Below are 27,377 nucleotides of genomic sequence, written 5' to 3' on the forward strand. Positions count from 1 at the left end.
TTTGGCTGTGTTGGGTCTTTGTTTTCTGTGCGAGGGCTTTCTCTAGTTGCAGCAAGCGGGGGCCACTCTTCATCGCAGTGCACAGGCCTCTCACTATCGTGGCCTCTCTTGTTGCGGAGCACAGGCTCCAGACGCGCAGGCTCAGTAGTTGTGGCTCATGGGCCTAGTTGCTCCGCGGCATGTGGGATCTTCCCAGACCAGGGCTCGAAGCCGTGTCCCCTGCATTAGCAGGCAGATTCTCAACCACTGCGCCACCAGGGAAGCCCCCAGCATTCACTTTTGATCAATCGTCAGAAAGGGTTCAACAGAAACACATCCCCACTGTAGACTACCGTTCCTCAAGAGACCCCTGACAGGGCCCCCAGACTGCAGAGGCCATGTCCACTGGCAGGGCAGAGGCCACAGACCTCCCTGATTTGGTGCCCGTCTCTTCTTCAGGAGGAAGCAGGGCTGGGAGGGGCCTAGATGGGGCCACTTCATTCCATCCCAGTTTTCCTTTGATCCCTTAAGTCCGATGGTGGAGGGGGAGGAGGAGAGGCCACTGGCCTGGATCCTAATCATGGCTTGCCACTAACCTTGTGAGACTTTGGGCCAATCCAACATCCTTTCTGGGTCTCAGTTTCTCCTTCTCTAAAATGAAAGCTGGACTAGCACTAGCTATTCTGTAAGGCTTCTTGGATGATTCTCAGTTGGCCTGCGGGGTTTAATTCCAAAAGGACAAACTGCATTACTCATCAGGGTAGGAAGTGGGAGTGATGAATACCTTTACTTACCTAAAGGTAAGTGACAAGTTCCACTGGACAGGACAGAGGGACAGCCCTGCCAGGAATACTGTTGTCAAGAACTCTAAGGGCGAAAATGACCAACAGGACCTGGCCATGCACATTAGCTCCTGGGGTGCCAGGTGCTGGGATCCAGGTTCAGACTCAGAAGGTTGGAAGGGCTACACCTAGGGGTGGACACTCAGCAAATCACCCCGTGACCTGGCCCCAGTCCTGGGTGAATCCGGAGGGCCTCATCCCCTAGTGAAGGCTCTCAGGGCCAGTCCCAGAGGGCTGGTAGAAGCCAGGCCTAAGAACGAAACCGGAAGAGGCACTTGGACCCTGGTTCCCAGAGTGGGAGAAAGGGGTGGGCACCCGGGCAGAGGGAGCCCTGGGGATTGGCAGCGGCTGTGGGCAGGGCGGAAGGGACGGGGGAGGAGTCAACTTATACGTGTGAAAAACTCTGGCGGGGGCCGGGCTCTTCCCTTCCTCCTCCTCCTCCCCCTCCCTGCTCTTCCCCACCTTCCTCCACCCCTTCCCTTCCCCTCCCCTTCTCCCTCCTCCTCCTCCTCTTCTAGCTCAGGTTGCAGCTTCTCTGGGGAGCCGCTCACCTTTCCGGAGCTGGGGAAGACGCCCCGAGCCCGGGCAGGGACCCCCAGCAGGGCTCAGGGTACGGCGCCCAGACCCGCGGCACCCCGGCCGTCGCGGGCTGGAGCCGGCGCGCCGCGGACCCCAGGACACCCGCGGTGAGTCCCGCGGACGGCGCGCTGTGTCCGGACGGCTGGGCGGGCGGCGCGCCGGGGGAGGAAGGGGAGGTCGGAGGAGGGGGCACCGCGGCGCCGGGTGAACGGAGCAAAGGTAAGCGGAGCGGCTCTTAAAGGCGCCGTTCTGCTTTTGCCCTGGGGCGAGAGGTTGGAGGGAAATACCGGAGCGACATGGGGAGGTCCGAGATCACGAGGCGAGTGGACAAGAGTGTTGGGGGGTGGGCGATGCCCTGCGAAGGCCAGTCCCAGGTTCCAGGTGCTTAGGAGGGAGGACTGTTTTGCCTTCTCAGATCCTCCGCCCACCCCCCCACCCCCCCCCCCCCCACTCCCGGGAGTCTCCACCGGTACTCACTTTGGCCCCCGGGCTCCTAGGAAGCAAAGTTTTCCACCCCATCGGGCACCAGGCGCTTTCTCACTTCCCTTCCTTCTGGGAAGGGCAAGGGTCAGGAGTCTCCGGTAACGGGAGAATCCGCCAGTGTGGGACCAGATCCCGCCTTGAAGGGCTTTCTGGGCTCCGGTGAACTTTCCAGAGAGGCAGGCTGGGGCTGGGTGGGAGCCCAGGGCCCTGGGGTGAAGGTGGAAGGACAGGACACGTGAAGCCCTGCAGGTTCCAGCGCTGAGGGGTGTGTGTGGGGGGGGGCTGAGTGGGGGCCTCTGGGGGTTACTGCGCCTCTTCTCTCCCTGCCCACCCGGGAGCCCAAAGGGGCAGTGCCACCTCCCCACCCAGCAGCAGCGGGCAAAGGGTTAACGCAGCGGTGGGAAAGGGTGGGTGGCCTGTTGGGAGATGTGGCTTGAGGATTCTCCTGTCTCGGGGGAGACAATCAGGAATCAGAAATCTGAGGTCCGCTCTGGCTGGAAGCCTCTGTTCTCTCCCTGTTAGGGGCGGGGGTTTCTGGAGCTGTCTGCAGGCCTTGTGGTGGGAGGCCGGTTGTTGAGACAGTAACTGATCTTCTGTGCTTGGGGTCAACGCCCTGCTAGGCACCAGTGACGTCTTTCTGATTCTCTCTGAACCCCTTCCCAACAGCAAGGGTGGGAGAGTTGGGGCTGTGAGGAGTGGGGGTCAGCTTCCCAGAACCTCAGTCCCACCACCAGCCCGGCCCTCAGCAGTTCCCCAACTGTGTCCTGGGCCCTGTGACTCACTGACACCACCAGCCTGCCCCTCCTGTGTCAGCGCCCTGTGAGATTCGGCATGTTCGTGTGGCGTTTTCCACTGGGCATGGGCACACAGCACATTCCCCCCGACACTGGCCTGAGGGAGTAGAATCCTCGAGGACGAGGATGCCTGGAATGTCTGGCTGACAGACGTGTCCTCAGAGATCCCCTACCTTTCCTCTGCCTTGGGCAGGGGGCTGGGACCAGCTTGCTTAGGGTTGGGGGAAGGCGAAGATGGCCCCAGGCAACACTGGCTCCTGGGTTTGGGTCTGCATCTTGAAGGTGTTCTGGAGAGAGGGTCACCTTGCCACAGCAGAGCTACTGTCTCAGGTTACCCTGCCCCAGTCAACCTCCTGTGCCCCTGAGGAGCCTGTGAGGCTGACCTCCCCCAGCCCTGCAACCTCACTGCCCACTGGGACTCTCCCCGCTGGCCGCGCACGCCCACCAGGAGCCTTCATTCTTCCCAGAGTTACTGGGGTTTCCAGAGCCAGAGTAGACTTCAGTAAGTTACATCCGATTTCTGAATGCCTCAGTGTCTGCCGTTTATTGATTTTATTTTTGCCTGGGTATTTATTATTGATTGGGTGCCAAGTAGTGTGTCAGACAGCTTTATGAAGTAGGTATTATTATCTTCATTTTATGGTGAGGAAACAAAGACTCTGAGATACCAACCTTCCCCAAATCCACAAAGGTGGGACCCAGCCCACTTCATCTGACCTCAAGGCCCCTGTCTCTTAGTTCCTGCCCCGTCAAGGGAGATGCCAGCCTACTCTGGAGTTGTCTGGTTCTGTAGCCGTCCTTGGAGAAGGAAGGATGGGGCTGGTGCTGTCAGTAAGGAGGCTCCCTCTTATCCTGTGCCAGGCAGGACCAAGCTTCTCCATGGATTGCAGGAGAGAGGGTACCCGGTCTGAGGAACAAGTAGGTTTTTGGTCTAAGATCTCATGGGACTGATCGAGCTGCCTGCCTTGGAAGCCTCCCCACCGGGCCTTGAGGAGATAAGCTGCCTTTATGGCTGCATTTGTTTTCTCGACAGACCCAGACTGTCCTCTGCCAAGTTGGCCTTCCTGTGCCCAGGCAAACAAGCCCCATACTATAGGGCAGAGCCTGGCTTGGCTTCTCCCAGCTCCTACTCCAACTGTGCCTCTACTTTCTGGGGTCACCCTGTTTTGGACTTTTGTCCAGCATCTCCATCCATCCCTCTGCAGATTTCTTCTTTCCTTCCCTGAGTTTGAGGCCTAAAGGAGAGGGCCAGCCCAGCTCCTGCAAGTATCAACACCAGCTGTGTGACTTCTCTCTCCCCAGCAAACTCTTGAGCTTCTCCCAGCCTCAGTTTCCTCATCTGTGAGATGGGGATCATAATAAGGAGGGTTGTTGCATGAATTAAATGAATTAATGCATTGGCACACGGCAAACGCTAAATAACCGGTAGCTGTGTTTGTTATTTGGAAGGGAATTCCTAGTTATCGCACTGTGCCTGCCTTTCAGTAGAGACGGAGGCAGGCTTTCCTAATGCCATCAGGCCGGGCCCTTAGACAGTATCTTTCCTGTTCCTCCAGGTTGGGGAGGAGGGCTCTGTGTAAGAGAATGGCGGGTGGGGTGGGGTACCAATTGGATGAGAACCTGCCTGGAGGGGACCAGGAGCCTGTGCTGTGGGACTGTACCTTCCCCTCTATCCCAGTTTCTAGGATGAGTGAGGTAGGCACTGGGACCTGGAAACCCAACAGCTCCCTTCTCTGAGGGCCTCTGGCAGGGCCTCCTTTCCCTGGGGTAAGAAGACCCTCCTCCAGTACTTAATTAATTGCAGTCCCTGTTCTGCTCTGTTGTCCGGGAGGGAGTGGCTGGCCTGGATCTAGACTCACCTGATTAGCTTCACCCCGTTGGGTGTGAGTCACATTTCTCTTCCCCCATCCACCCTGGACCCTTTGCCCTCCTGGCATTAGCTGCTGAGTAGGCATTTTCCCATCTCCAGGGGGTGGGAGCAAACCAAGGTCTTGTCCTGGTCCCCACAGCGCATGTGTGTGCACACACGGAACCCAGCTCTGAGGCTGGACTCCCAGCAGCTCAGGCAGAGGGTCTGGGACCCAGGATCATGACAGAGCCAGTGGCTGGGCCTGGCAGGAGCTGGCCAGTGGCGCAGCAGCAGACCAGGAAGAGGGAAATCTGTAGGCGCATCTCAGCCAGACCTCCTGTCTGAAGGAGAGCGCATCTGCTCCTGAAATCTCCACGGTTCTGTCTGCAGAGGAGGAGCAATGAGGAGGCGGGTGTGAGAATTGCCTTTGAACTGAAAAGGGTCTTGAGGCTTCCGGACAGCATGAATGACCCTGGTGAGACAGGACACCCTGGTCTTGGAGACATTGGCCTGAACTTTTGCAGGGACAGTGGTGAGACCCTCTTCCTTGGAACTCTGGATAATGGTTTCACCCTGTGCTCCCACCCCACCCTTCCAACATTAAATAAAGTCTTCCCTGGAAATAGAGGGGTCAGTGTAGACAGCATGACCCGACAATGGCCAGCTGGTGCGTTCATCATTTTTGTGTGTGGAGTGTCTCCTGCTCACCGTGGGTGGGGGCAGTGTATGGACTCCAGGGTCAGTGCAAATCCTGCCGCTGTCGCTCAGTAAGTGGTTGCCTTAGGTGAAGGAACTTGCTCACCCAAGTTTCAGTTTCCTCATTTAGAAAATGGAGAGAGTAATAGTATTACCTCATGTGGTTGTGAGAATTCCAGTGAGATAATGTCCACAGTATTCCTTGAATTTTGCCCTGCCTGGTGTCATTATCGAGGGTGGTGGCAGACGGAGTTAGTGGCCACATTTGGCAGTTCTCAGGACCCTGGCCGCTCCTTGATCCCTGTAGAAACCAGGGTTCAGGCCCCCAGTCGGGCAGGAAACTCTGTTCTTAAAGCATTTCTACCCTCCCTTACCCTGAGCGCCCTCTCCATTTTATCATTATTGTAGGAAGCTCTGGCAAATCTCCAGAATGATTTTTGTCCTCACACCTTGCTTCCCTAAAGGAGCCTCCCCTTTCCTGCCTTTGGGGATCCCCTCAGGAACTGGGGCTCCTTCTCTCCTCTGGCCCTAGCCACCCAGCAAAGGAGATTCTTGCTGGGTGACCAGGCCCAGGAGGGGACGTGGCTATCCTTCCCCACATCCTGGCAGGATCCACTGCCTGGAAGCAGGTAGGTGGTAGGTCCTGCACTGGAGGGCATCACACTCATGACATCAGCGGTGCTGGGTCTCTAGACCCCCTCTGCCAGCAGGGCATAGGCTGAGGCCAGGAAAGGGGGCCCTGAGCCCCTCCCTGTTCCTGGCACGGAGCCCAGCTGGCAGCACCCCTTGCCACGGCTGGGCTGGGTGCCACATTCTGGGCTGACGCCAGACCTGCCTGACTCCTTCCCTGTGCAAGGCAGCCCTCCAGTGGGCTGCTGATTTCCCTGATAATGGTGCCCGGTGTGGGGAATGCCGTCTCCGGCCAGGTCCCTGCCATCCCTTCCAACCCTGGGGGAGCAGAAAGGGCATGGAACTCAAAGTCACAAGCCCTCAGTTCTAGTCTCGGCTCTGCCCCGTCAACCCAGTGGCCTTGGGCAGCTCGCTCCCCTTTCTGAGTCTTCCGTTCTTCACCCGAAAAACGAGGACACAGACTAGGGGATTTCTAGAGCTCTCTCCAGGACGGCTGGTTTGTGGTTCCAGCTTTTGCCAATCCTGCTGGCAAGGTGAGCTGTGCTCAGAGACCCCAGGAGGGACTGTGCCTCTGATCCCCCAAACTCTGCAGCACAGGGCCTTCCCCCAGCTGAGGCCAGGGCCGCTGGTCCTTGCCACAGCTTCAGCGGGCGAGAAAGGCCTGGAAAACCTCCTCCTTGTTAGATAGGAGGAAAATAAGTACTTCCCAAAGGAGTGGGTGCCAGATTCTAACGCCATGCAGGCACTGATGCCCAAGGGCAAGGCTTGGCGAACCATGGCTCTTGGCCAAATCCAGCCTATATTACTCTGACCCATGAGCTAAGAATGATTTTTATAGTTTTAAGTAGTTGGGAAAAATTCAAAAGTTGAAAGTAATATTTTGTGACACTTGAAAATTACATAAAATGCGAATTTTCGTGTCCACAGTGAAGGTTTACTGGAACATAGCCACACATTCATTTACATCTTGTCTGTGGGTCCTTTATGGGGATAGAGCTGTATAATGGCAGAGACCATATGGCCACAAAGCCTAAAATACTGACAGTCTGGCCTTTTACAGGAAAGTTTGCCGACCCTTCTCAAGAAAACCATAGTTCTCCCAAAGTTTGCACTAAATCGTTCTGGAATCTACCTAAAAATACTTTTTTTTTCATTTAAAAAGAAGCGTTACTTCTTCTTTTAACATTAGCAGTGAATGTTCATTATGGAAATATTAGAAGATGCAAATAAGCAAAAAGAAGGTATTAAAATCACCCATAATTCTGCTACCCTGTTATATAACTACTGTTAGCATTTTAACTTACATCCTTCTGGAATATATATATGTTTGTCTGTGTGGGTATATATATACACACACACACACACACACATATATATATATTTATATCCTTCTGGATTATATACAGTGTATTTACATGTATTTATATAGTGTACAGGTATGACACATGTATATCTAGCACATGTACAGCTTTTACAAGTTGTACACAAATGCCCTTTTCATTTAAATACACATCTCAAACTATTTGCTGTCTCGGGGACTGTCCTAGGCCCAGTGGGTAATTCTAGGATCTCAGACCCCAGGGGAACATCTAGACCGAAATGCCCAGCAGGCAGTTGGGCCTGTGTGTGTGAGGCTCAGGGGCTTGCTGGGGCCAGAGCTGTGGATCTGGGAGTCATCAGCACATGGGTGGTGGTTTCCACCACAGGAGAGCATGAGGTCACCAGGATGAGTGTAGATGGGGAGGAACAAAGGGCCAAAGAGGGAACTCTCAGGAGCGCCGACATTCAGGGACAGGTAGAGGAAGTAAGTCCACCAGACAAGGGAGGGAGAAAGAAGCAGGAGAACCAGAAGGCTGGGGGAGGGGAAGACAAGCCAAGAGCCTGGGACAGTGCCTGGTGCTGAGTGGGTACTTGTGAAGTGAGAGAGGGTCTAGGAGAAACCAGCGCCACCCCTGAGCTCTGGGTGGTGGGTGCCGCTGATGGGACGTTTAAAGAACAGGTGAACAACTGCAGGATGTTCAGAGGCATCCCAGAGGGGGCCTTGGAGACAGAGAGGGGCAGGGAGGTGGTCCAGGCCGAGGCGGCCGCCTGGGCCCAGCTTGGTGAGAGGGAGGCCATGCTGAGTGTGAGGAATCCAGCTTGCCCTAAAGGATGGAGAATGTTGGCCAGGGTCCTTCAGAATGTGGGCCTGGCGTTGTTGGGCCAAACTAGTGGCGGTGGAGGGCTGGGAGTGGAGTATAAATAGAAATGTGGTCTGGAGGTGCTGGGAAACCCTCCCCTCCTGCCCTCCCTGCTCATGAGACTGAGCAGTCCCCCGGGATGCCAGAGCTTGAAGGCCCCTGCCGTTCTGTTGCTAAAGTTGGACATGGCGAGAAAACCAAAGAGATGTTAACAAAGATCCCATGACAGGTTCTTCAATCTGGACAAGGGAAGGCTGAAGGAGAGGTGACCTGGATGCCTTTATTTCTCCTCCTATTGATGGAATAGAGGATGGTGGGCATCAGCATCTGTCCTTAAGGAAACAGAGAGGAAACAGTTGTGAGCTATTTCCATTAGGATTTAGGAAGAAAGACCTAAGAAGAGGTTCCAGACTCTGGAATTTTAAAAACACTGGGTACTAGGTGAGGGACCTTCCTTGAGGGTCTTTAATGGATGCTGCTAAGAGGAGTGGAAAAGGGTCTTCTCTGTCTGGGAGGTGAGGCAGGCCTGGTCTGGAAGCAGACATGGGAGACAGAGATCTTGCCTGTGCTGGCTCCTTGCTCCAGCCTCTGGTCTGGGATGTTATGCACGGCCAGGACCAGAGTTGACAGAAGGGCACCTTGTCCCATCTTATCACTTAGAAATCCAGAGCCTCCACAAAGATTACAGGCCAGCCTTAGCTGGGTCTCCAGAAAAGGCTGAAAAGAAAATACCAGAAGATGATATACGTGACTTCATTCCTTGAGCCTCAGGAAGCCAAAAAGAGCAGAGTATCAGCAGGGCTGATGTGGGGCCCACACCAATGGGGCGGGGGGGGGGGGGGTTGGTCAGGAGGGGTCATCTGTAGGGGTTGAGGCCAAGGTCTGAGCCTGGGTAGTGCACCTGACCTGTGAGGCCCTGGAAGTCTGCCCCTAGGGGATGGGAGCCCATGAGGAGGGCCCCAAGGTCTGCCAAGCCCCCTCTCCACAAGCCCTGGAGGCCCCAACTCGGTGCATGTTCAGTTGGTACCTCTCTTTAGGATTGTTTCCATCCCCTGTCCATCCCTCACTGTGCTGTGGCACCTGCCAACCCTGAGGCCTCCACAGACCTCACTGGGGGAGTAGCTGCTGGGCAGGAAGCTGCCCCCTCTGCCCCAGCCCACGCTCCCCCCACTGCCATGGGGAAGAGTTGGCTGGAGAAGGAGGGCTAGGTTACAGATGAGGCTTGGAGTCCAGTGGGCAACTGACAGTCTCCTGGCAGCCCTCTTACCTCCAAATAGCTCCCAGAACCAGGAATTTTCAGCTTTCATAGATTTGCTCACTGATCATTTGAGGGTTTGCTTGGTGCCAGGCCCCATGTCAGGCACATGGGGGTGTAATGATGAGTCAGACCCAGTTTTTGCCCTTAACAAGCCCGCAGGCAAACTAGGGAAACAGACAAGCAAGCAGTTACAGTACAGGGAGCCAAGGGTGCTACTTGGGGACATCCAGAATGCCGTGGGAGCACAGACAAGGGGCCCCCACCTGGCTGGGCCAGCAGGGTTTCAGGCTAGAGAGGACATGAGGGGCATCGTAGAAGGCATCCAGGAAGAGGTCATGCCTGACTTGAGCCTTGAAGATGGGAACACTTTGCTGGCTTTCCCCTTGTCCCTGGCCCACAGGTCCCTGGGTTCCAGTTCCCACTGAGAGCCAGGAGAACCGAGGAGGAAAGATGTCCTAGGGAGTCCAGGGCTGGTTGACGGACCCCCGGGCTTGCTCTAGTGTGCCCAGAAAGAGGGCAGGGTCAGGCCATCCCCGTGGGCTCAAGTCCCACCTGCTAAGAGTGGGACTGGCCTGACAAGGAGAAGATAAACGTAGAAACAGGTCCCTGGCCTGCCTGAGAGTGGAAGGGTCTGCACACAGACAGAGTGTTCTGGGGGTTCAAGGTGCCAAAAGGTCTTTGTCTTCAATGACCCTAAGGTTTAAATGTCTACAGAGGAAAGAGGCTTGAACAAGTCATTATGGTGCACTGGCTATGGTCTAATTCAGCCGTGTGTTCATTCATTCCACAAACACTGGCTGAGCACCTGGTAGGTTCCTTCCACCATGAGGCACTGGGGAAGCAGAGCTGCCTGAGACCACGCTCTTGCCATGAAGACATCACCATCTAGTCACGAATGTGCACAGGCTGCTCTGGAAGCATCTCATTTTACCTTGAGGGAGGAGCGGTGGCCACGTGCGGCTTCCCAGGGGAAGCAACACTTGAGTTGAGTTTGGCAGCGGTTTTACCTAGGGAAAAATGAGGAAGGGCATCCCAGGCCAAGTGGAGGTTCATGTGGGCCGTGAGTGTGGTTTACCCTGAGAATGCCAAGTACATTTCATAAAGCTGGACCCCCCAGGGAGGGGTGAGAGCTGAGATAAGGAGGAGACAGGGGTCAAAACACAGGAGGCCTAATCTTCTGGCCACTGGAGTTTGGAGTTTTTCCTGAGGGTGGTGTTAATATTGAAGGATTCAAAATAGGGAAGTGACATCATCAGAAAGCAACTGGGAAAGTTAGGTCTCGCAGCCAGTGGCAGTTGGATAGGAGGTTAGGCATTATCCCCATTTAGCAGACAAGGAAACTGAGGCATGGGTGTCTTCCCAGGTCATAGTGCTAGTACGTGGGAGAGCTGGGACATCTTCCATGACTCCAAACTGCAGAGGATTTTGGAGAGCAGGCCTGGGCAGCACGTGGCCCTCACTGCGGGACTTTTGCATCAGGTAGGATGCCGTGGAGTCTAGCGGTGCATTTGTCCAGGGCAGGGGCCACCCTGAGCCCCAGACGCTTCGCCTCCTGACCGGCTTCTTGCAGGTTAGTCCTGCTTGCTCCTGGAAGGCCTTCCCTGCCTGCTTCCTGCATTCCAACAGGGGCTGTGAGAATCTTCTCTGAGCTCTGTCCCTGTGTCCAGAGCATCTGTTCACTGGCAGAGTGGCCGCAGGCCTATCTGTCCCCTTGATTCTGGCCACTCAGAAGGCCCCAGGCTGACAGCCGCTCTCATCCAGGCCGGAGCTCGCGGAATGAGGTGAGTGATGAGGGCTCCAGGGCTTCTGCTTCTGCTTCTGCCACTGCCTCTCAGCTCCAGGCAGTCATGCGGTGACTGGCTTCTCCTGAGGTTTGTCGCAAACTAGGGAAACTAAAGCCTCAAGCTGTGCAAGGCAGGGTCAGTTAGAGGATGAAGGAAGAGATGGTATCTGCTGGCTCCCTGCAGGCACAGTTCTACTGGAAGGAGGGAGTGTCTCTGAAGTCTCAGTTCATGACGTCTGCAGACTTGGTCAGCCGTGGCCTCTAGTTGTTTTGAAACCTGCCCAAAGGCCCAGAGTGGCTGAGTGGCTGAGGTGGGGGCAGGAAGTGGGCAGCAGAGAATGTCATAAGGATCCTAGCTGGTGGTCAGCCTTTGGGACCAAGGGTCAGACCCTCTGGGCTTCAGAAAGTGGGCAGTTGGAAGTTACATCCTTCCTCCCCTGTCCCTGAACTCACAGAGACTGAGCGCTTAAAGAAAAGAAAACAAAGCAAAAAGAGGGACTTGAAAAAGTATCTAACGTGCCTGGAATGCAGTAGGTGCTCCATGTGCTGGTGCAACAGCCAGCCAGGCCTGCTGTATGTGACCAGCACTAGGCACAGGAATCAAAGCACCCCTGGTGAGGGAGGCACGAGGAAAGTCCTCACTGTGATCCTGTGGATGATGTACTTTCACCATCAGATGGGCACCCTGCGGTCCTAGGGGGTCTGGGAAGCTTCTGAAGACCCAGGACCTGAACTGCATGCTGTGTTGGGGAGTGGGGAGAGCAGAGCCCGAGAGGAACGGGAGGGCAGGTCTTGAAGGACCTTGGGTTGCAGGCTTTATTGTGAATGGGACTTTATTCAGGAGGAGGGCAAAGGGGCTTCTCAAAGAGTTCTCTGAGGAATCTCAGAGCCTGGCTTCCTGGAGGTTAGGAAGTGAAGCTGACCTCCGCCCTCTGCCCCAGTCTGCAGCCAAACTTCTGTGAGAGGGAGGCTGTGGCCCAGCTTCCCTGGATGCTCTGTCCATCTCCTTTTCTGCCTCCATGGTCTCCCAGTCTGGGTCACAGCCTAGAGGCAGGTGTTAGTTCTTGGGCCTGGCAGAGGTTGTCCAAGGGGTGGGGAGCAGCAGGCCACCTCTGCACTACCTGGATGATGGGCCCGTGGGCCGGCCTGGCCTGCCCCGTGGATGAGAGCAGTCAGCTAGGAGGCCCAGGTCCCCTGCCCGACGTGGCCCTGCCAAGTTGCGTCAATAATTGGGGGGACCCCTCCTACCTGGCCTTTCCCTCTCCATCTGGTGGCTCAGGCCTGCCGATGGCCAACCATGTTCCCTGTTCCCTGTTCCTCTTCCGTCCCAAGGCTTCAAAGTGCCTTATGGCCTATAAGAACGTCTGTGAGGGATGTGTTTGATGAGCTTTATATGGGCCTCTTTTCTGGTACATTTTTACACCTGTGCAGGAAGTTGAGAGAAAAAGAAAAGGAGAAAAGAGAGCTAACATTTTCTGGGTGTCTTCCTTGTGTCAGCTCACTCAGCATCCCCACTCAGACAACCACTGGACATGAAACACGTGCCTAAAACCCCACCCAGACCTCCAATCCCACCATCCCTCATCCCCACAATGGCCGCCCATCCTTCCAGTTGCTCAGGCCAAACCCTTCAGAGTCCTGCTTGACTCCTTTCTCACACGCCATATACAATCTGTCCGCAAATCCCTCTGGCTCCACTTTCAAAATATACCCAGAATCCAGCCACTTCTCCCCACCTCCACTGCTCTACACTTCCCCCAGCCATCACCCCCTGACCAAGCTCCCTGCTGCAGCCAGAGGGAGCCTATTAAAACCTAAATGGGATCAAATCACTCATCCCTGCAAACCCTCCCAAATCCCGAGGGGCCCCAACATGATCAGCTCTCTTCTCCAGTCACACTGCTGTTCCCAGACCGTACCAAACTCAGTTCTGCCTCAGGACCTTTGCACCTACTGTTCCCTTGCTGACCTGCTTCCCCCAGATTCTGTATGACTAGCTCCCTCCCCAGTGCCTACTCAGAATTTTTCCCAGAAGATGTCACCTTCTCAGGGAAGACTTCCTGACCACCCTATTTGAAACTGCAACATCCCACCTCTCACACCCCATCCCTCTTTCCTGTTTTATTTTTCTCTGTTGCACTTGTCACCATGTAACATGCCGTATATTTTATTTACTTATTTTCTTTGTTGCCTCGCCCCACCCCCATTAGAGTGTCAGGATTAATGAGGGCAGAATTAATGTCTGTTTTGTTCACAAGTGGATTCTCAGGGTCAACAACAGTGCCTGACACGTAGTAGATGTTCAATAAATAATTGTTGAATGAAAGACTAGAGCCAAAGCTATGAGCGGTGGTGTCACTGAATTGCCGTCATCAGCCTGCTAGTGGTAGCACGGGATTGGAAGCTGGGGTTGTCTGACTTTAATTCAGGGTGGCGGTGGAGGAGACCTGCAAGGTAGAAAATCGCACTTACAGCCTAGGCCACAGGGAGGGGCAGAGTGGGGGAGTTCCAGTTAGGAGAAGAAAGGAGCAATGTGGTCACTGAGTCTGTGTACTTGGCAACAGCCAGGAAATTGCTGCATGATTTTGAGCAAGTCAGTTCCCCTCTGGGAGCCGCGTTGTCCTCCACGGGCGAGCCAGGGAGGGTTAGAATGGGGGGGCTCTGTGAGTGCCCGCTCCTGCTGACACTCCAGGAGTCCAGCCCTTTCTCGCGGGGCACATAGCGGCCTCTGGGCAAGTGTCAGTTTCCTCTCGGCCTGGCTCCTCCTTCCTCCTGTGCTACCTGCTTCTCTGGCACCAGCAGGAAGTGCTGGGTTGGCTGGTATGTGCCCAGGAGGAGGCGATGGGCGGTAGGCCGAGAACTTTATGGACTCACCTGGGCAGGAGGGAAGGCCTGGTTGGGGGTCCGCCTGCCCACCCCTGCAGCTCCTGAGGGGGACTTCTCCTTCAGCATCCCCCCACCCCACCCGGCCAGGCCAGCGTCCTTGGACGCCCATCTCCCTCTTCCCCTGGCACCAGTTGCCCGGGGACAGCCCCAGATGGCTCCCTGGCCCTGGGGACAAAGGCCACACTGTGCCCAGCCCTGGGCTGGTTTCAGGCTGGGTCACACTGAGCCCTTCTATTCCCAGATGGGGGTGAGGGGCAGACGGCACGAAGGTAACAGGCCTTTTTCCTGTCGCCCTTCCCCCCTGACCCTCAAATCTGAGGAACTGACTCTCCAAAGAAAGAAGTCACAGAGGCATCTTGTGTCCTGAGGTAGGGAACAACAGACCATTCACTGCCCAGCCTGCCCTGTCACACCCAGACCCTGCCGGGTTCAAGGCCCCAATTGTCCCCATCCGAGGGCAGCGTCCACTCTGCATGGTCACCACCCCTGCCGCCTGCTCCCCTGCCACCCTCAGGAAGTCCATCCCTACATCTGACCGCCATCGCTCCTGCTACAGTGACAGCCACTTCCTCTCAGTCTCTTCTCAGGCCGGGTGCAGAGCAGCTGGTTCCCATCGTCCGCATTGCTTGGCTCCACATTCCTGCTCAAGTGAGCTGTCCCCAGTTTCACCGTCCACATGCTTCCTGGTCCCACTGGTGTCTCCTTGCTGCTAACAAGGAGGGCAGGTGCAGTTCAGGCTGCTTCTCCTTTGTCTTGTAGAGATTGGGGGCCTCCCTCACAGAAGGCTTTTGATGAGCTCCCCTCTCCCTCCCCTACAGGCAAATGCAAGGGCATGAGATATATGGCAGCTACTGGTGGATTCCTGAGCCACAAACCCAATGTGCCATCCCATAAATCCCAGACTGTTGGATGGCTTTATGGGGAGGCCTCTTTTTAGAAGAGGGCGTGACTGGCCCCTCTTGGCAGAGCCCAGACCTCAGGGAGCCAAGTGCCCAGTCGCCCCACCCCCTAGGATGACCATGACTGAGCTTGGGGCATCGGTTTGTGCAGGGCAGATATTTTCTCCCCTTCTGGTGGGTCTCCTGCTCCACTCAGCATTCCTCCACCTTCCTGTGCCTCCGCAGCTTCGAGGATTCCTCATCTCAGCACATTAGTGCGATCTGGAAACCTGGGCAGATTACCATCCCTTACCTAGACCTCAGGTGCTTCCCAACCGTGGCTCCAGTGTTCAGATCATTGGGCATGGGTTTTATTCATTTGTTTGTTTGTTTTTTGGCCACCCCATGCAACTTGTGGGATGGGGGATGATTTTAAAAAATGAATTTTCCCAGGCACCATCCTCAGAGCCTCAGTTCCAGAATCTGAGGGCAAAGCCCAGGCATCTGAACGTTTCCCAATACTCCCTGCTGATGCTGATGTTCAGCCAACTTGTAAACAGTTGATCTGTGCGATGGGGACATCTCCACTCTCCTGTCGTGTGGGAAATATGAGTCAACAGGCGGGGCGTGTCGAGGTCCTCTTGTCACTGGAGCCTACACGCTGCCACCATCATGAAGCCCCCCTATGCCCCCCCATCCCTGGCTGGCTGCGCACAGGAGTGAGGTGGGTGGAAGCCTCTGGGAGCTTCCTGTCCATGAGAATCCTGCAGACGACAGGCCCGGACACCGCACAGAGCCAGGAGGAGTGGCTGAGGTTGGCTGGCAGGAATGAGCTTGGAGATGGAGAAGTAAGAAAGTTCCAGGCTGGTGGGCTTTGCAAGGAAGCTGGAAGAAGAAGAGCTTTCAGCTACCTTCTCATCAAAGGAGGCCTCACAGCCCCCAGGTTCCTTGAGAAGAGGGACCAGGCTTTACTCACTGCTAACCCCAGTGCCTAGTGTAATGCTTGGCACTTCGTTTGTTGAGCCGAACTGAGTGAGACTTCATAGCCCACTGACAGAGATAGGCTCGGCTGGCAGTGCAGACCCAACGCCTGTACTCTTGAGAGGTGCCAGCCTGACGAAGGAGTGCCTGGCAATACCCAGTCTCTGGGCTCAGAGGAGCTGGAGGGCCACAACTTAGCTGCATTTGGGGGCAGCCAGGGAAAGGACCCTTTCCAGGCTGGCTGAGTACAGAAGGATGTGATCCATAAACAAAGTAAACATGTTACTGACCCATAATCCCTTAAACCAGGATTCAGGCGGGGCCTGGTTGCCTTGGCAACTGGTTACTGGCCAGTGACAGTGCTGAGAGCATCCTCTGGAAATGGGCTGTGCTTGGTGCCTGGGTAAAAGCTGGGAGAGGGTGCAGGGTGGCCCCCTCCCATCACAGGGCTAGCCCTGATGGCTTCATGGCAGGCGTGGGTGGGGGCCCTTGTGAGGCCTCTTGATCCCAGCCCGACTGTAGCTGAGGGAGAAGGAGGCAGCGTAGAAATGAGGGGGTGGCCACACTGGGAGCTTATGAAACCATGGAGGGGAGGGGAGGGGAAGGGGGGAAAGGGAAGGGAAGGCATGACAGCCCCACTCTGAGTTTTAAGGGCAGAACAGAGAAGGAAGGGTCTATGGGAAGAAGCAGTTGCACAAGTCTCATTGGGAGGCCAGCGGGTGTCCCCTCACTCAGGGGGCAAGAGGGCTGAGGAGCCGCAGGGAGGGAACCTCTTCTCGCTGGGGAAGGGGCCCTGGGGTGAGCAGAGCAGCCCACCCCTCTCCTTCATCATGTTCTCTGCAGTAGACACCCTGCCTGCTGGGGTTCTGGTGCGGAAGGGGCCGGCAGTGCTCAGCCTCCCCTCCCTGGGGGCCCTGTTTCCGGTAAATTTCTGTCTTTCCCTTGAGACATTCAACTGCTCCTGACCTCCCATATTTCAGCAGGAGGGATGGGGCTGGGCCAGCTCAGATGCATACATCCTCTCCCTTGTCCCTTTCCTCTCTTTTCCTGTCTCCTGGGGATCCAGGACAAGCCGGAGAGGGACTCCCAGGTGTCAATATTAGGATGAAATGGGGTTTGGACCAGACTGCGTTACAAGGGTGTAGGCTAAGCTATGTTCAGCTTATGGGCATCAATCAGTAAGGCTTACTGGCTGTTGACATATTCAGCCTCCTCCATGCAAGTTGATAAAGAGCTGCTGGCCCTAGGGCCACCCGGTTCTGGTGTCTTCCCTGCCACCCCTGGCCTCCTTCCAGAACTCTCTAGACCTCCAGCAGCTCAAAGGTTACCATCTGGCCCTGGGGAGGCCTTCAGGATCCTATTGGCACGTCAAGCTGCTATTATGAGCAGTACTTTGCTGTGCTTCCTTAATATTCCCTGTGAATATCTCCCCAGGGACAGGGAATCCTGGGGGGATGAGATTCCCAAGGAGGAAGAGGGTTAGGAAGATGCAACCCTGGCCCCTGAGTGCGGGGCGACAGAGCTTGATGGGAAGACCCAGAATTCACATTTGGTGTCGACTGGACCCATTGCCGTGTTCTCACCGCTCTTCTCACTTCTGTCCCAGGACCCTGCGGCCTGCTGCCTGCTGATCATGAACAAAATGAAGAACTTTAAGCGTCGCTTCTCCCTGTCAGTGCCCCGCACCGAGACCATCGAGGAGTCCTTGGCCGAGTTCACAGAGCAGTTCAACCAGCTCCACAACCGGCGCAATGAGGGTGAGGGGTCTGGGGCCCTTCCCCCGCCCCTCCCCACCCGGCATCCCCCCCCGCCCCTCCCCACCCTCCCTGACACAACATGACACACAGCACGGCTGGCCTTGGGGCTGGCCTTGGTCCGGGAAGGGCAGAGTGAAGTCTCCTCCCCACCCCTGTGCCGGGGCAGAGGCAGGGAGGGTGGCTGATGCCTCTCCCTCTCAGGCCTGCAGCTCCGTCCTCTGGACAGAGACCCCCAGCCAGAGTCCAGCACCTTCTCCCCCGCAGACAGAGGGGAGGACCCCGGGCAGCTGTCCCCTGGCATGCAGTACCGGCGGCAGAACCAGCGCCGCTTCTCCATGGAGGTGAGGGGCTCCAGGCTCTACGACACATCCACAAATGTATGCCCAGGAAGGTGGTCGCCTTGGAGCCAGACTTCATGGGTTCAAATCCCGGCTCTGCCATTGATTAGCTCTGTGACCTTGAGCAGGCTACGCAACCTCTGTGTACCACAGTCTCCTTGTGTTAAAATGGTCATCGAGAAGATTAAATGAGAATATATGCCACGTGCTCAGGACATTCCTGGTACATAGCAAGGGCGAGACAATTTGACTATTGGTCTTATGACCCACATACATGTGCCCAAGTGTGTGAAAAATATGCTTACAGAATCGCAGTGTCTGCAGGAATCTCATTCTACAGATGGTGACTCTGAGGTCCAGAGAGGGAAAGGGACCTCCTAAGGTCACACAGCAACCCCTGGATGTCCATGTATGTCTCAGCACATCTTTGAAGCCTCACAGCCTCACAGTTCAGTCCTGCTGGGGTTGTTCACAGGGAAAGCCAGGCCCAGGGCCAGAGGCGAGGGTCCCACAGCCCTAGCTACCCTGGAGCAAACACTGGCACCCCTGTCTCATCCTGGCCACTGCAGGACATCAGTAAGAGGCTCTCTCTGCCCATGGACATCCGTCTGCCCCAGGAATTCCTCCAGAAGCTGCAGCTGGAGAGCCCAGACCTGCCCAAACCTCTCACCCGAATGTCCCGCCGTGCCTCCCTGGTGAGTCCCAAGAGGGTCAGAGGTCGCCTGGGTGGAACACCCTCTCCCCTGCAAGACATCAGTCCTGGTTTTGCATGTCCTAGCTGAGGCCTGTAGCAGTTTCCAAGGAGGTTTCTGGGCCTCTGGCGCCACCTGCTGGCCGAGAGGATTCCCATAGCTGGTGCTCTTGGTCAACCTCCATTCCCTAGTTGAGCCCCACCAGTGCTGGAGCTGAGCTCCAAGCCCCCTCTGGGTTCCAGAGTCTTCACCAGGGTGAGGTCAATAAACCAGCTGGCCCGTGTTTCCAAGTCTTGGCTGCCTATCAGATTTCCCTGGGAGCATCTTACAAAACACAGATTCTGGTCCCCAGTCCAGATACCTACAGAATCAAACTCTGGGTGGTGGGGCCCAGGAATCTGTATTGTTAAGGGTTGGGTACTACTGAGCTGGAGCAAGTGTGCTGATGAGAGAGGCTGTAGGGAGGTGGGTTCTGAACTGGACCCCCAAGGTACAGTGGAGAAAAAGGCACAGTTCCTGCCCTTGAGGGACTTCTGAGCAGGATGTAGACAGACAGGTGATAAAGGCCTGTGGCAATCCCAGGACTACAGCCCTGGGCTCTGCACCCGCCACTGCCACGGGAGAAAGAAACTCACACTTCCAAGGCCTCCCTCCTGTATCACAGGGACAGAGAGAAGCAGAGAGGGAGGATTTGGGGCTGCCCTCACCCTGCTAGCCTCAGACCCCCTGGGGGTCTCATTCCCTTTCCACCTGGAGGCTGGGGGTGGGGAGGTGTACTCTATGTGGGACTGCTGGGGCCTTCAAGCTCACAGGACCCTATGTCTCTCCCTCTCAGTCAGATATCGGCTTTGGGAAACTGGAAACATACGTGAAACTGGACAAACTGGGGGAGGTAAGAGGCTGGGTTGGGTGTTCTCCAGGCCGCCAGGCGGGATGGCTAGGAGGAGGAACAGGGTCTTCCCCAGCCTTCCCCAATCTGCGGTCACGCTACCCCTGTCCCACAGATCTTGCCATGCAGTCTGGCCCAGCCTTTGGCAGGTGTTAAGGTGGGCCCAGGTCCTGGAGGAGGGCATGAGGATGGAGTGGCTGATGGGCTCTGGGGCAGAATCCAGTCTTTTTTTTCCTGCAAATATTTCTTGTCTGTGATCAAATCCCAACTCCTCCTTTTACCAGCTCCGTGGCCTGGTGTGAGCTATGTGACCTCCCTCTGTGCCTTGGTTTCTTCCTCTGTCAAATGGAGATCCCTAATTGTTCTACCTCATAGGGTGTTGTGAGGACTGAGTAGGTCACTATAAGCTTTTGTGCTGTGTAATTATTAGCTATTTCCGTAAACACTGTGCTGGGCTTTGTGTTCCAGGCTGGGGGTGGGCAGTGGTTTACAGAGAGGAGGAGGATGTGGCCCTTTCCTTCCAGGAACGCAGAGGAGACCTATATGTAAACATCAACAGAACATAAGGAAGAACAAAACTGGTGTTATAATAGAGGGACACCTTGCCTGCTGGGGGCTTACAGGAAGGACAGTTCCTTCTGAACGGGAAGGGGTTAGGGACAGCTTCACAGAGAAGTGGGCTTTGGAAGAAACAGAATTTCAGTGAAGGGGGGGTAGGGAAGGGCGGTCCTGCCAAAGTCATGGCCCAAGCAGAGGCACAAAGAGGAGGACATTGGACAGAGGAGAGCGGGGCCTGAATGTGGCTGGGCTGCTGGGGTTCTTGTTCCCAGGGAACCTATGCCACAGTCTTCAAAGGGCGCAGCAAACTGACAGAGAACCTCGTGGCCCTGAAGGAGATCCGGCTGGAGCATGAGGAAGGCGCGCCCTGCACTGCCATCCGAGAGGGTACAGCATCCTAGGGTCCTGTAGTCTTGGGGCTCCTGGCAGGAGGGGTTCTTGGCCTGAGCCCTGGTGGCAGCCTGGGGGCCAAGAGTCATTGCTGGAATGGGGACTCCTGAGGCTGATCCCAGGAGGAGAGGGTATGAGGGGCATATGGGGCCTAAGGGACCCAGGCAGGCCTGTCTCCCCATAGTGTCTTTACTGAGGAACCTGAAACATGCCAATATTGTGACCCTGCATGACCTCATCCACACGGAGCGCTCCCTCACCCTGGTGTTTGAGTACCTGGTGAGTTGGGGTAGGGGTGACGGGGGGAGAGGGTGGGGGTGGCCCAGACCTTGTTCTGGAATCAGGTTCTCAGATGCTCCCGTGCAGGAATGGCCCAAGGGCCCAGGCTTAGGGGCAGCTCAGAGCCAGGGACCTGTCCCACTCCTCAGCTTGGGCCCTGCCCAGGGAAGGGCTCCTGGCCAGGCGTCAGGTCAGGGCGAGCGCTGAGCCAGGCCCTGTGTTCCAGGACAGTGACCTGAAGCAGTATCTGGACCACTGTGGAAACCTCATGAGCATGCACAACGTCAAGGTAAGAGCCTCCGTGTCATGGACCTCCGCGCTCTAACGCTGAGCGTTAGGTTCCCTATCTGTCAAATGGGAGCATGAGTTACCTGCCAGGGTGAAGAGAGGCTTCCGGGGAAACTCAGAGGGATGAATGACCTCTTCTGTGTGCGTACATCCCCACACAGGCAGGCTTCCTGGCCCAGTGTGGCGCCTCTCAGCTCCCCGGCTGGGGTACTCTCTCCTCCCCCACCCTCCTGCCTCCTCTGTGCACCTGGTGCCCTGCCCTCTGGATGGGATTCCCTGGGGTGGATGGGGCACGGGATGCGGCTTCCACGCGGGCAGGAGAACCAGGTAGCTCTCCAAGTACCTCACCTCCACCCAGTCTTGTCCCCATCGCCGTCCCAGCCACGGGGAAGAGGCGCAGGGTTCCTCCCTTCCCCCCTCCCCTCCGTGGGCCATGCTCCCACCTTGCACTGCTTCCTTTCTTTTCCCTCCCCAAGATTTTCATGTTCCAGCTGCTCCGGGGCCTCGCCTACTGCCACCGCCGCAAGATCCTGCACCGGGACCTGAAACCCCAGAACCTGCTCATCAACGAGAGAGGGGAGCTGAAGCTGGCCGACTTCGGTGAGCGCCAGAGCCCACAGGGCTGGGGCAGGGTGGTGGAGGAATCTGACGCAGTCTCCTCAGGATGTGGGCACTGTCCGGGGTGGGGGCGGTTCAGTGACGGGTCTGTCCCTAGGACTGGCCCGGGCCAAGTCAGTGCCCACGAAGACCTACTCCAATGAGGTGGTGACCCTGTGGTACAGGCCCCCCGACGTGCTGCTGGGGTCCACGGAGTACTCCACCCCCATCGATATGTGGTAAGCAAGCGCTGTGGGACTGGGCGGGGGGGGTGGGGAGGTGGGGCAGGGGCTTCTGCACCTGCGACTCGCTTTTGCTGCCCCAAGGGCCTCTGCGAAGGACTGTCTAACCTCTTTTGAATAAAAGCCATGTGGCATCCTGTTGAACTGGATGTTAAAGAATTGAGGGCTTCCCTGGTGGTCCAGTGGTTAAGACTCTGTGCTTCCAATGCAGGGGACGTGGGTTCGATCCCTGGTCGGCAAACTAAGACCCCACATGCTACATTGCATGGCCAAAAAATAAAATAAAGAGAAGCAAGTTTACGGGGGGGGGGGGGAAGATGCATTAAAAAAGAAAATAGAATTAAGTCAGAGCTACATTGGGGTTTCCCTGGCTCTAAATAGACTCTCCTAGGCTGTGCTTCTGAAATATTCGCCCAGGGGTACATAGGGGGTTACCAGAGGGTACAGGAGGGGCCCCACAGTAAATATGATGAATCTTACCCAAGCATCAGTTCTACTGAAAAATTTAGAAGGGATACTTTTTTTCTTAAAATTAATGCACGTATGATTCAGTGTAGAAGGAAAAGATGGCCGAACTTTAAAGGTAAAACACAGTTTTCTGATGAATGGCTGCTGTGCCCTACAGCAGGGGTTTCCTTGGAGAGTGGATTTGTGGACTTCTCTCTTCCAGAGGGGCACATGATGGAAAGTTTGAGACAACACTGCTTGAAGAGCTCCCTCATGGGTGCTGGCTATGCAGACCCAAATCCTATAGAGTGAAAGGGGAGAGATCAAAGCATCCTAGAGCCCTGAGAAGCCCCCAGAGGGAGGCTGGAGTGGGTGGCTGTGCTGTGCTAGGAGCCTCTGCAGCCCTGGGCCACCCACCCCGGTGCCATGACCCATTTGAGTCACTGTGGCAGGGCATCGTGGTGGAGCAGCGCTAGGAAGCGCTGGTGCAAGGAGGTCCAGCCTAACGCCGCCCCTGCCCATTGCTCCCTGCAGGGGCGTTGGCTGCATCCATTACGAGATGGCCACAGGGAGGCCCCTATTCCCCGGCTCCACGGTCAAGGAGGAGCTGCACCTCATCTTCCGACTCCTTGGTCAGTCTCCTGCCGCTCCCTCCCTCTCACCGCTAGGGGGCGCCGGAACTCTGTCCAGCCCGGGCGCATATCTGGACTGGGAAGAGCAGCTCCCACCGGATCTCTACAGGGCGGGGCCCCCGGTGGACTCAGTCATTCTATGACCCCACCTCCTACCTTGCACCCCTCCAAGTCGCCCTCGGCTCTGGTCTCTCACCCCTCCCCACCCCTTCTCATCTCCCCAGGGACCCCCACGGAAGAGACGTGGCCTGGTGTGATGGCCCTGTCCGAGTTCCGAGCCTACAACTTCCCCCGATACCTGCCCCAGCCGCTCATCAGTCATGCTCCCAGGTAGCCCCTCCTCCCCACTCCTCCTCTCTGCCTGTGGGCCTGGCCGTCCCTCCCAGAGGTGGCTGTGAGCCCCACCCGTCCCACCCCACCCGCATAGACCAGACCTGTGCCAGCTCCTTCCTCCCGCAGGTTGGACACTGATGGCATCAACCTCCTGACCGGCCTCCTCCTGGTGAGTGTGCCCCCACGCCGACCAGGGCCAGGCAGTCAGAGAGCTGAAGCCCCAAGATCCCAGCCCAGCCCTCCGTCCCACCTGCATGCTGGTGGGCTCAGGAGCCTGAACCGGCTCCCTCACGTACCCTCCACCCACCAGGCCCGAGGGGAGTGCTGGCTTCCACAGACTTCAGAGTAGGTGCACTCCCAACTCAAACCCCAACTCAGACCCTAGCTGTGTAGCTGTGGGCAAGTTACAGAGCTTTTCTGTGGCTCAGTTTCCTCAACTGCAAAGTAGAATGAATCATTCACATTTTGTAAGATGGTCTTGAGGATAAACTGAGGTTATGTAATACACTTAAAATGGTGCCTGTCTTGAATAAGCATACGATAAAGGGTAGTTGTTAGCATTACATGTTAATATTACTATTAAAGCTATGATCTTAGATGCCTCAGCATCTGTATTTCCATCCCAAGAGGAGGTCATTCTCCGAAAGCCCCATTTCTGGTTTTCTCCTGGTGGCTGGAGACCTGAGACCCTGAGTTCTGAGACTGCCTTGGCTTGAGCGGGCAGCTGACCCCAGGGGCTTCTCAGGTTAGACTCTGGCCCTTCCCTTCTTGGTCGTATAACTTAGCATGGGAATAGCATTGCCCAGAGGGGTCCCTGCAGTCCCCCACCCTCTGCTTTTCAGTACGAATCCAAGAGTCGCGTGTCAGCAGAGGCGGCCCTGAGGCACCCCTACTTCCGGTCTCTGGGGGAGCGTGTGCACCAGCTCGAAGACAGTGAGTGTGTAGGGGAGGTTGGGGGAAGGGGGCAGGGCCACCCCAGAACCAGAGAACGGGAGCAGCTGGTGTACAAGGGGAGGAAACCCTGTGGATCCAAGGTGCTGCCTGAAAGGCCCAGTTAGGTGCTCCTGGGCCAGTCCTAACTAAGGGGGTGCTCGATGGGTGTGGGGGCCTCAGGCTCCAGGAGCAGGGCCAGCTCCACTCAGCTCTCTCCCGGCCTTTTCCCTCTCTCACCCCAGCTGCTTCCATCTTCTCCCTGAAGGAGATCCAGCTCCAGAAGGACCCAGGCTACCGGGGCCTGGCCTTTCAGCAGCCAGGTAGGGGCTCGTGCCTCCCCCACCTCCTCCTCTTATTAGAGGAGGCCAGGGCAGGCGGCTCCACCCTCTTGAGGAGCAGAGATAGGGCCCAGCAGCCCCTCCTGCCGTGGGAATCGGCGTGGCCTCCCTGACACTGGCCTGTCTTCCGGGGGCCCGTGGGGAGCAGGGAAGGGGCTGGTTTCCCTATCTCCTTGCCAGGCTTCCTCCTCCTGCGTTTCCCTCCTCAACCCCCACCCTAGACAGAACGCTGCATCTGACAGTAGCCCTGATGAAGGTGCACGCTTTTCCTGGTGCATTCTCTCTGCAAATTCTGAGCTCTCTGGCCTCCATCCTGGGAGAACTGCACTTTGTTTCTAGACTAGCTGATGGCCTCAGACATGATAAGTGCTTTCCATGCAGTATCTCATTTAATCCTAAAATACCCCTTGAAATTGGTACTATTAGTTAATGCTCCCCATTTCACAGGCAATGAGACTGAGGCTCTGGGAGGCTAAGGTGCAATTTCACATAGCTAGTAAGCAGAGATGGGATTTGAACCCAGGGCTGACCAGCTCCCAAGCACATGCTCTTGCTGGCTCTATCAGAGTAGCTCTGGAGGATGCCCGTCCCTCCTGATCTCAGGTGACCTTCGGCCCAGCCTTCTCCCTGCAGTCCCACATCTTTCCTTCCATTCTCCAGGGCGAGGGAAGAGCCGGCGGCAGAGCATCTTCTGAGCTGTGCCCACCCTGCTGTGGCCCAAGGGACGAGAGGTCACACTGAGCACAACTGCGGCAGGATGGGGCCCGTGTGGCCTCGGAGGACTGAGGAGTGAGGGCTAACGGCCGGTCCAGAAGACCTCTCGGCAGCCCTGCTGGCCACGGCTGTTTCCTCTCCCTTCTTCCCACATGCCTCCCCAGTGGCCTTGGCCTGGACACCAAGCCCTCCATCACCTTCCCTGGGGCTGGGCATGAGCTGCTTCCCTGGGAGGAGGTGAGGGGACAGGGAGCGATCTCAGACACTTTCCCACTCTAAAGTGCTCAGACACCAGCATGGAACCCACATGGACAGAAGAGTCTAGAGGCTGGGCAGAGCGCTATGCCTTGAACATGGGCACCACCATGCCTCCCCACCCAGGGTACCTGCCTGCCTCAGGTTTGGTCGAGTCCCTTTCAGGCCCCTTGGAGCCCACACGTCTTTCCCCTTCTTCCCCCCTGAGAGCAGGAAGCAACATGGCACCTTGTCTGGGACCCTGGAATCCTGGGTGCCAACGTGTGTGCCAAAGCCCACCCCCACCTGAAGGGCGGGTGTCCCCAGAGCAACAGAGAGAGTCGTAGCCCCACCCCCTCTTCTCATCATCCCCCACTTGTTCCCATTCCCCACTCCTCGCCAGAGGCCCCGTATGCTGCTGGACGCCCAGTTGAGTCCAGCGGTGGCCTGGTCCCGCCAGCTGCACTCCTGCCAGCTCAGCCGGGCCCGCCCGTCTCCCCAGTCTGCATGGGATTGCCTTAAATTGGCAGGCGGTAGAGCACGCACTGCCCTTGGAGCTCTGACCCAAGCTCCTACCTTCCACCCTTTCCCGAGAGTGGCTCCTGCTTATCATCCCTGAGCGCTGGTAAGCCAGCCCTGGGCCAGGGTCCCGAGGACGGTACCCAGATATGCAGGGTCACCCTGACACTGGTGCCAGCTCCCTGGGGCTGGCACAGCCTCCCTCGTCCCCTCCTTCCCAGCCCCCGTGGCTCTGTCCTTGCTCCACCCTATCTGGGCACCAGCCTCCCCGTGCCCCTGGCCTCCCCAGAGGGCAGTCACCAGAGAGAGAATCAGCACCGCAGTCTGAGGTGCGGGAAGGTGGGACAGGACAGGATAGACTTTGATCCCGAGTCCCGAGCCCCAGGGGACTGGGAGTGTTAGGGCCGTGGCCCCGCGAGAAGGCACCCCCCACCACCCCTATGGAGCACACCTGTTCTGTTCCCAAAGTCTCCTCAACACTTGGCTGAATCTTGGATGGCGAGGCCAAGGGGAGGCCAGGTCCCCTGCACACCCTCCTCAGCCTGAGGAGCAGCCCTGGAGGGTCTTGGCCTCCCCACAAGTCCCTCCACTCCTCCCCCGCTGTACTGTGAATGTCCTGTGACTCAGCGCAAAGACAGATAATATATTTAATTCATGTTGTACAGAAAGGAGTGAGCAGTCTCATGCTGAAAAGCTGATTTTGACAGATTGATGCCAAAAAGGGAGGACAGAAGGCCCTCTGTGGGCCTTCTGAGTGCAGGTGGGGCTTGCTTGTATGTGTACATAAAGTGGAGAGAGAGTTTGGTTTGTGTGTGTCCCTGAACCCACCCTGGGCTATGGGCATGGTGCCCTGCACCCTCCCTGCTGTATTCCGGATGCTGCTGCGTTCAGGGCTGGAAGTCAGCTCTGGGTGACCTGGGGTGGGAGCAGAGGAGGCCTGGGGCTCTGTGCTCGGGGTCCCAGCCGTGGCCCAAGCTGGTGCCTGAGGGGTGGGGCCAGCCAGGAGTCCTGGGGAAGGGTCTGGGGTTCTGGCTGCTGTAGCTGACCCTTGTGCTCTCCCAACCAAGTGGCTCTCTGACTTATTAGGGGGGCAAGGAGGAAAGTTCAAGAGAGGGTTGACATGGGGGACGGTCAAGGCCAGGGCAGCAGAACTAGAATACAAACCTCCCTATAATTCTGGCCCAGCAGTAACTGCACAGACCTGACTCCCCTTCCCGCTGCCCAGATGGCCTCTTACCTTGGGTCTGTCCATACCTCCTTTCACACACATCTCCCGGAGTTCTCAGCATCCTGCTCTGTTTTCCGTTTCAGTGTCCAGGTTTGTTCTCCCCAAGACCACCCTGAGAATGTCAGGCCCCAAACCTCCTGGCCTTACCTGA

General features: G+C 56.6%; 1 protein-coding gene and 1 long non-coding RNA gene across 6 annotated transcripts; one reads left to right on the forward strand and one right to left on the reverse strand.

Moving 5' to 3' along the window:
• On the reverse strand, positions 1–1,502 carry LOC137762975 (uncharacterized). The gene is made up of 3 exons (XR_011073657.1): positions 1,373–1,502; positions 576–694; positions 1–219 (listed from the first exon to the last, which is right to left on the reverse strand). It is a non-coding gene; the product is annotated as an uncharacterized lncRNA (long non-coding RNA).
• On the forward strand, positions 1,225–26,666 carry CDK18 (cyclin dependent kinase 18). 5 transcript variants are annotated; one of them, XM_068541581.1, is made up of 17 exons: positions 1,225–1,507; positions 10,654–10,769; positions 17,425–17,575; positions 17,777–17,916; positions 18,483–18,608; positions 19,441–19,497; positions 20,325–20,439; positions 20,627–20,721; positions 20,948–21,010; positions 21,486–21,609; positions 21,725–21,845; positions 22,830–22,927; positions 23,152–23,257; positions 23,387–23,429; positions 24,103–24,193; positions 24,436–24,513; positions 25,192–26,666. In XM_068541581.1, the coding sequence occupies exons 3-17, from the start codon at positions 17,452–17,454 to the stop codon at positions 25,224–25,226; spliced, it is 1,416 nt and encodes a 471-aa protein (XP_068397682.1). In that variant the 5' UTR covers positions 1,225–1,507; positions 10,654–10,769; positions 17,425–17,451; the 3' UTR covers positions 25,227–26,666. The 5 variants fall into 5 exon arrangements, with proteins under 5 accessions (XP_068397682.1, XP_068397684.1, XP_068397681.1 ...); XM_068541583.1 differs by lacking the exon at positions 10,654–10,769 and having other exon boundaries at positions 1,343–1,507; XM_068541580.1 differs by lacking the exon at positions 10,654–10,769 and having other exon boundaries at positions 1,424–1,507; positions 17,840–17,916.
• The last annotated feature ends 711 nt before the right edge of the window (positions 26,667–27,377 follow it).

This window comes from Eschrichtius robustus, chromosome 3 (assembly GCF_028021215.1).
Source record: "Eschrichtius robustus isolate mEscRob2 chromosome 3, mEscRob2.pri, whole genome shotgun sequence".
Taxonomy (NCBI): Eukaryota; Metazoa; Chordata; class Mammalia; order Artiodactyla; family Eschrichtiidae; genus Eschrichtius; species Eschrichtius robustus.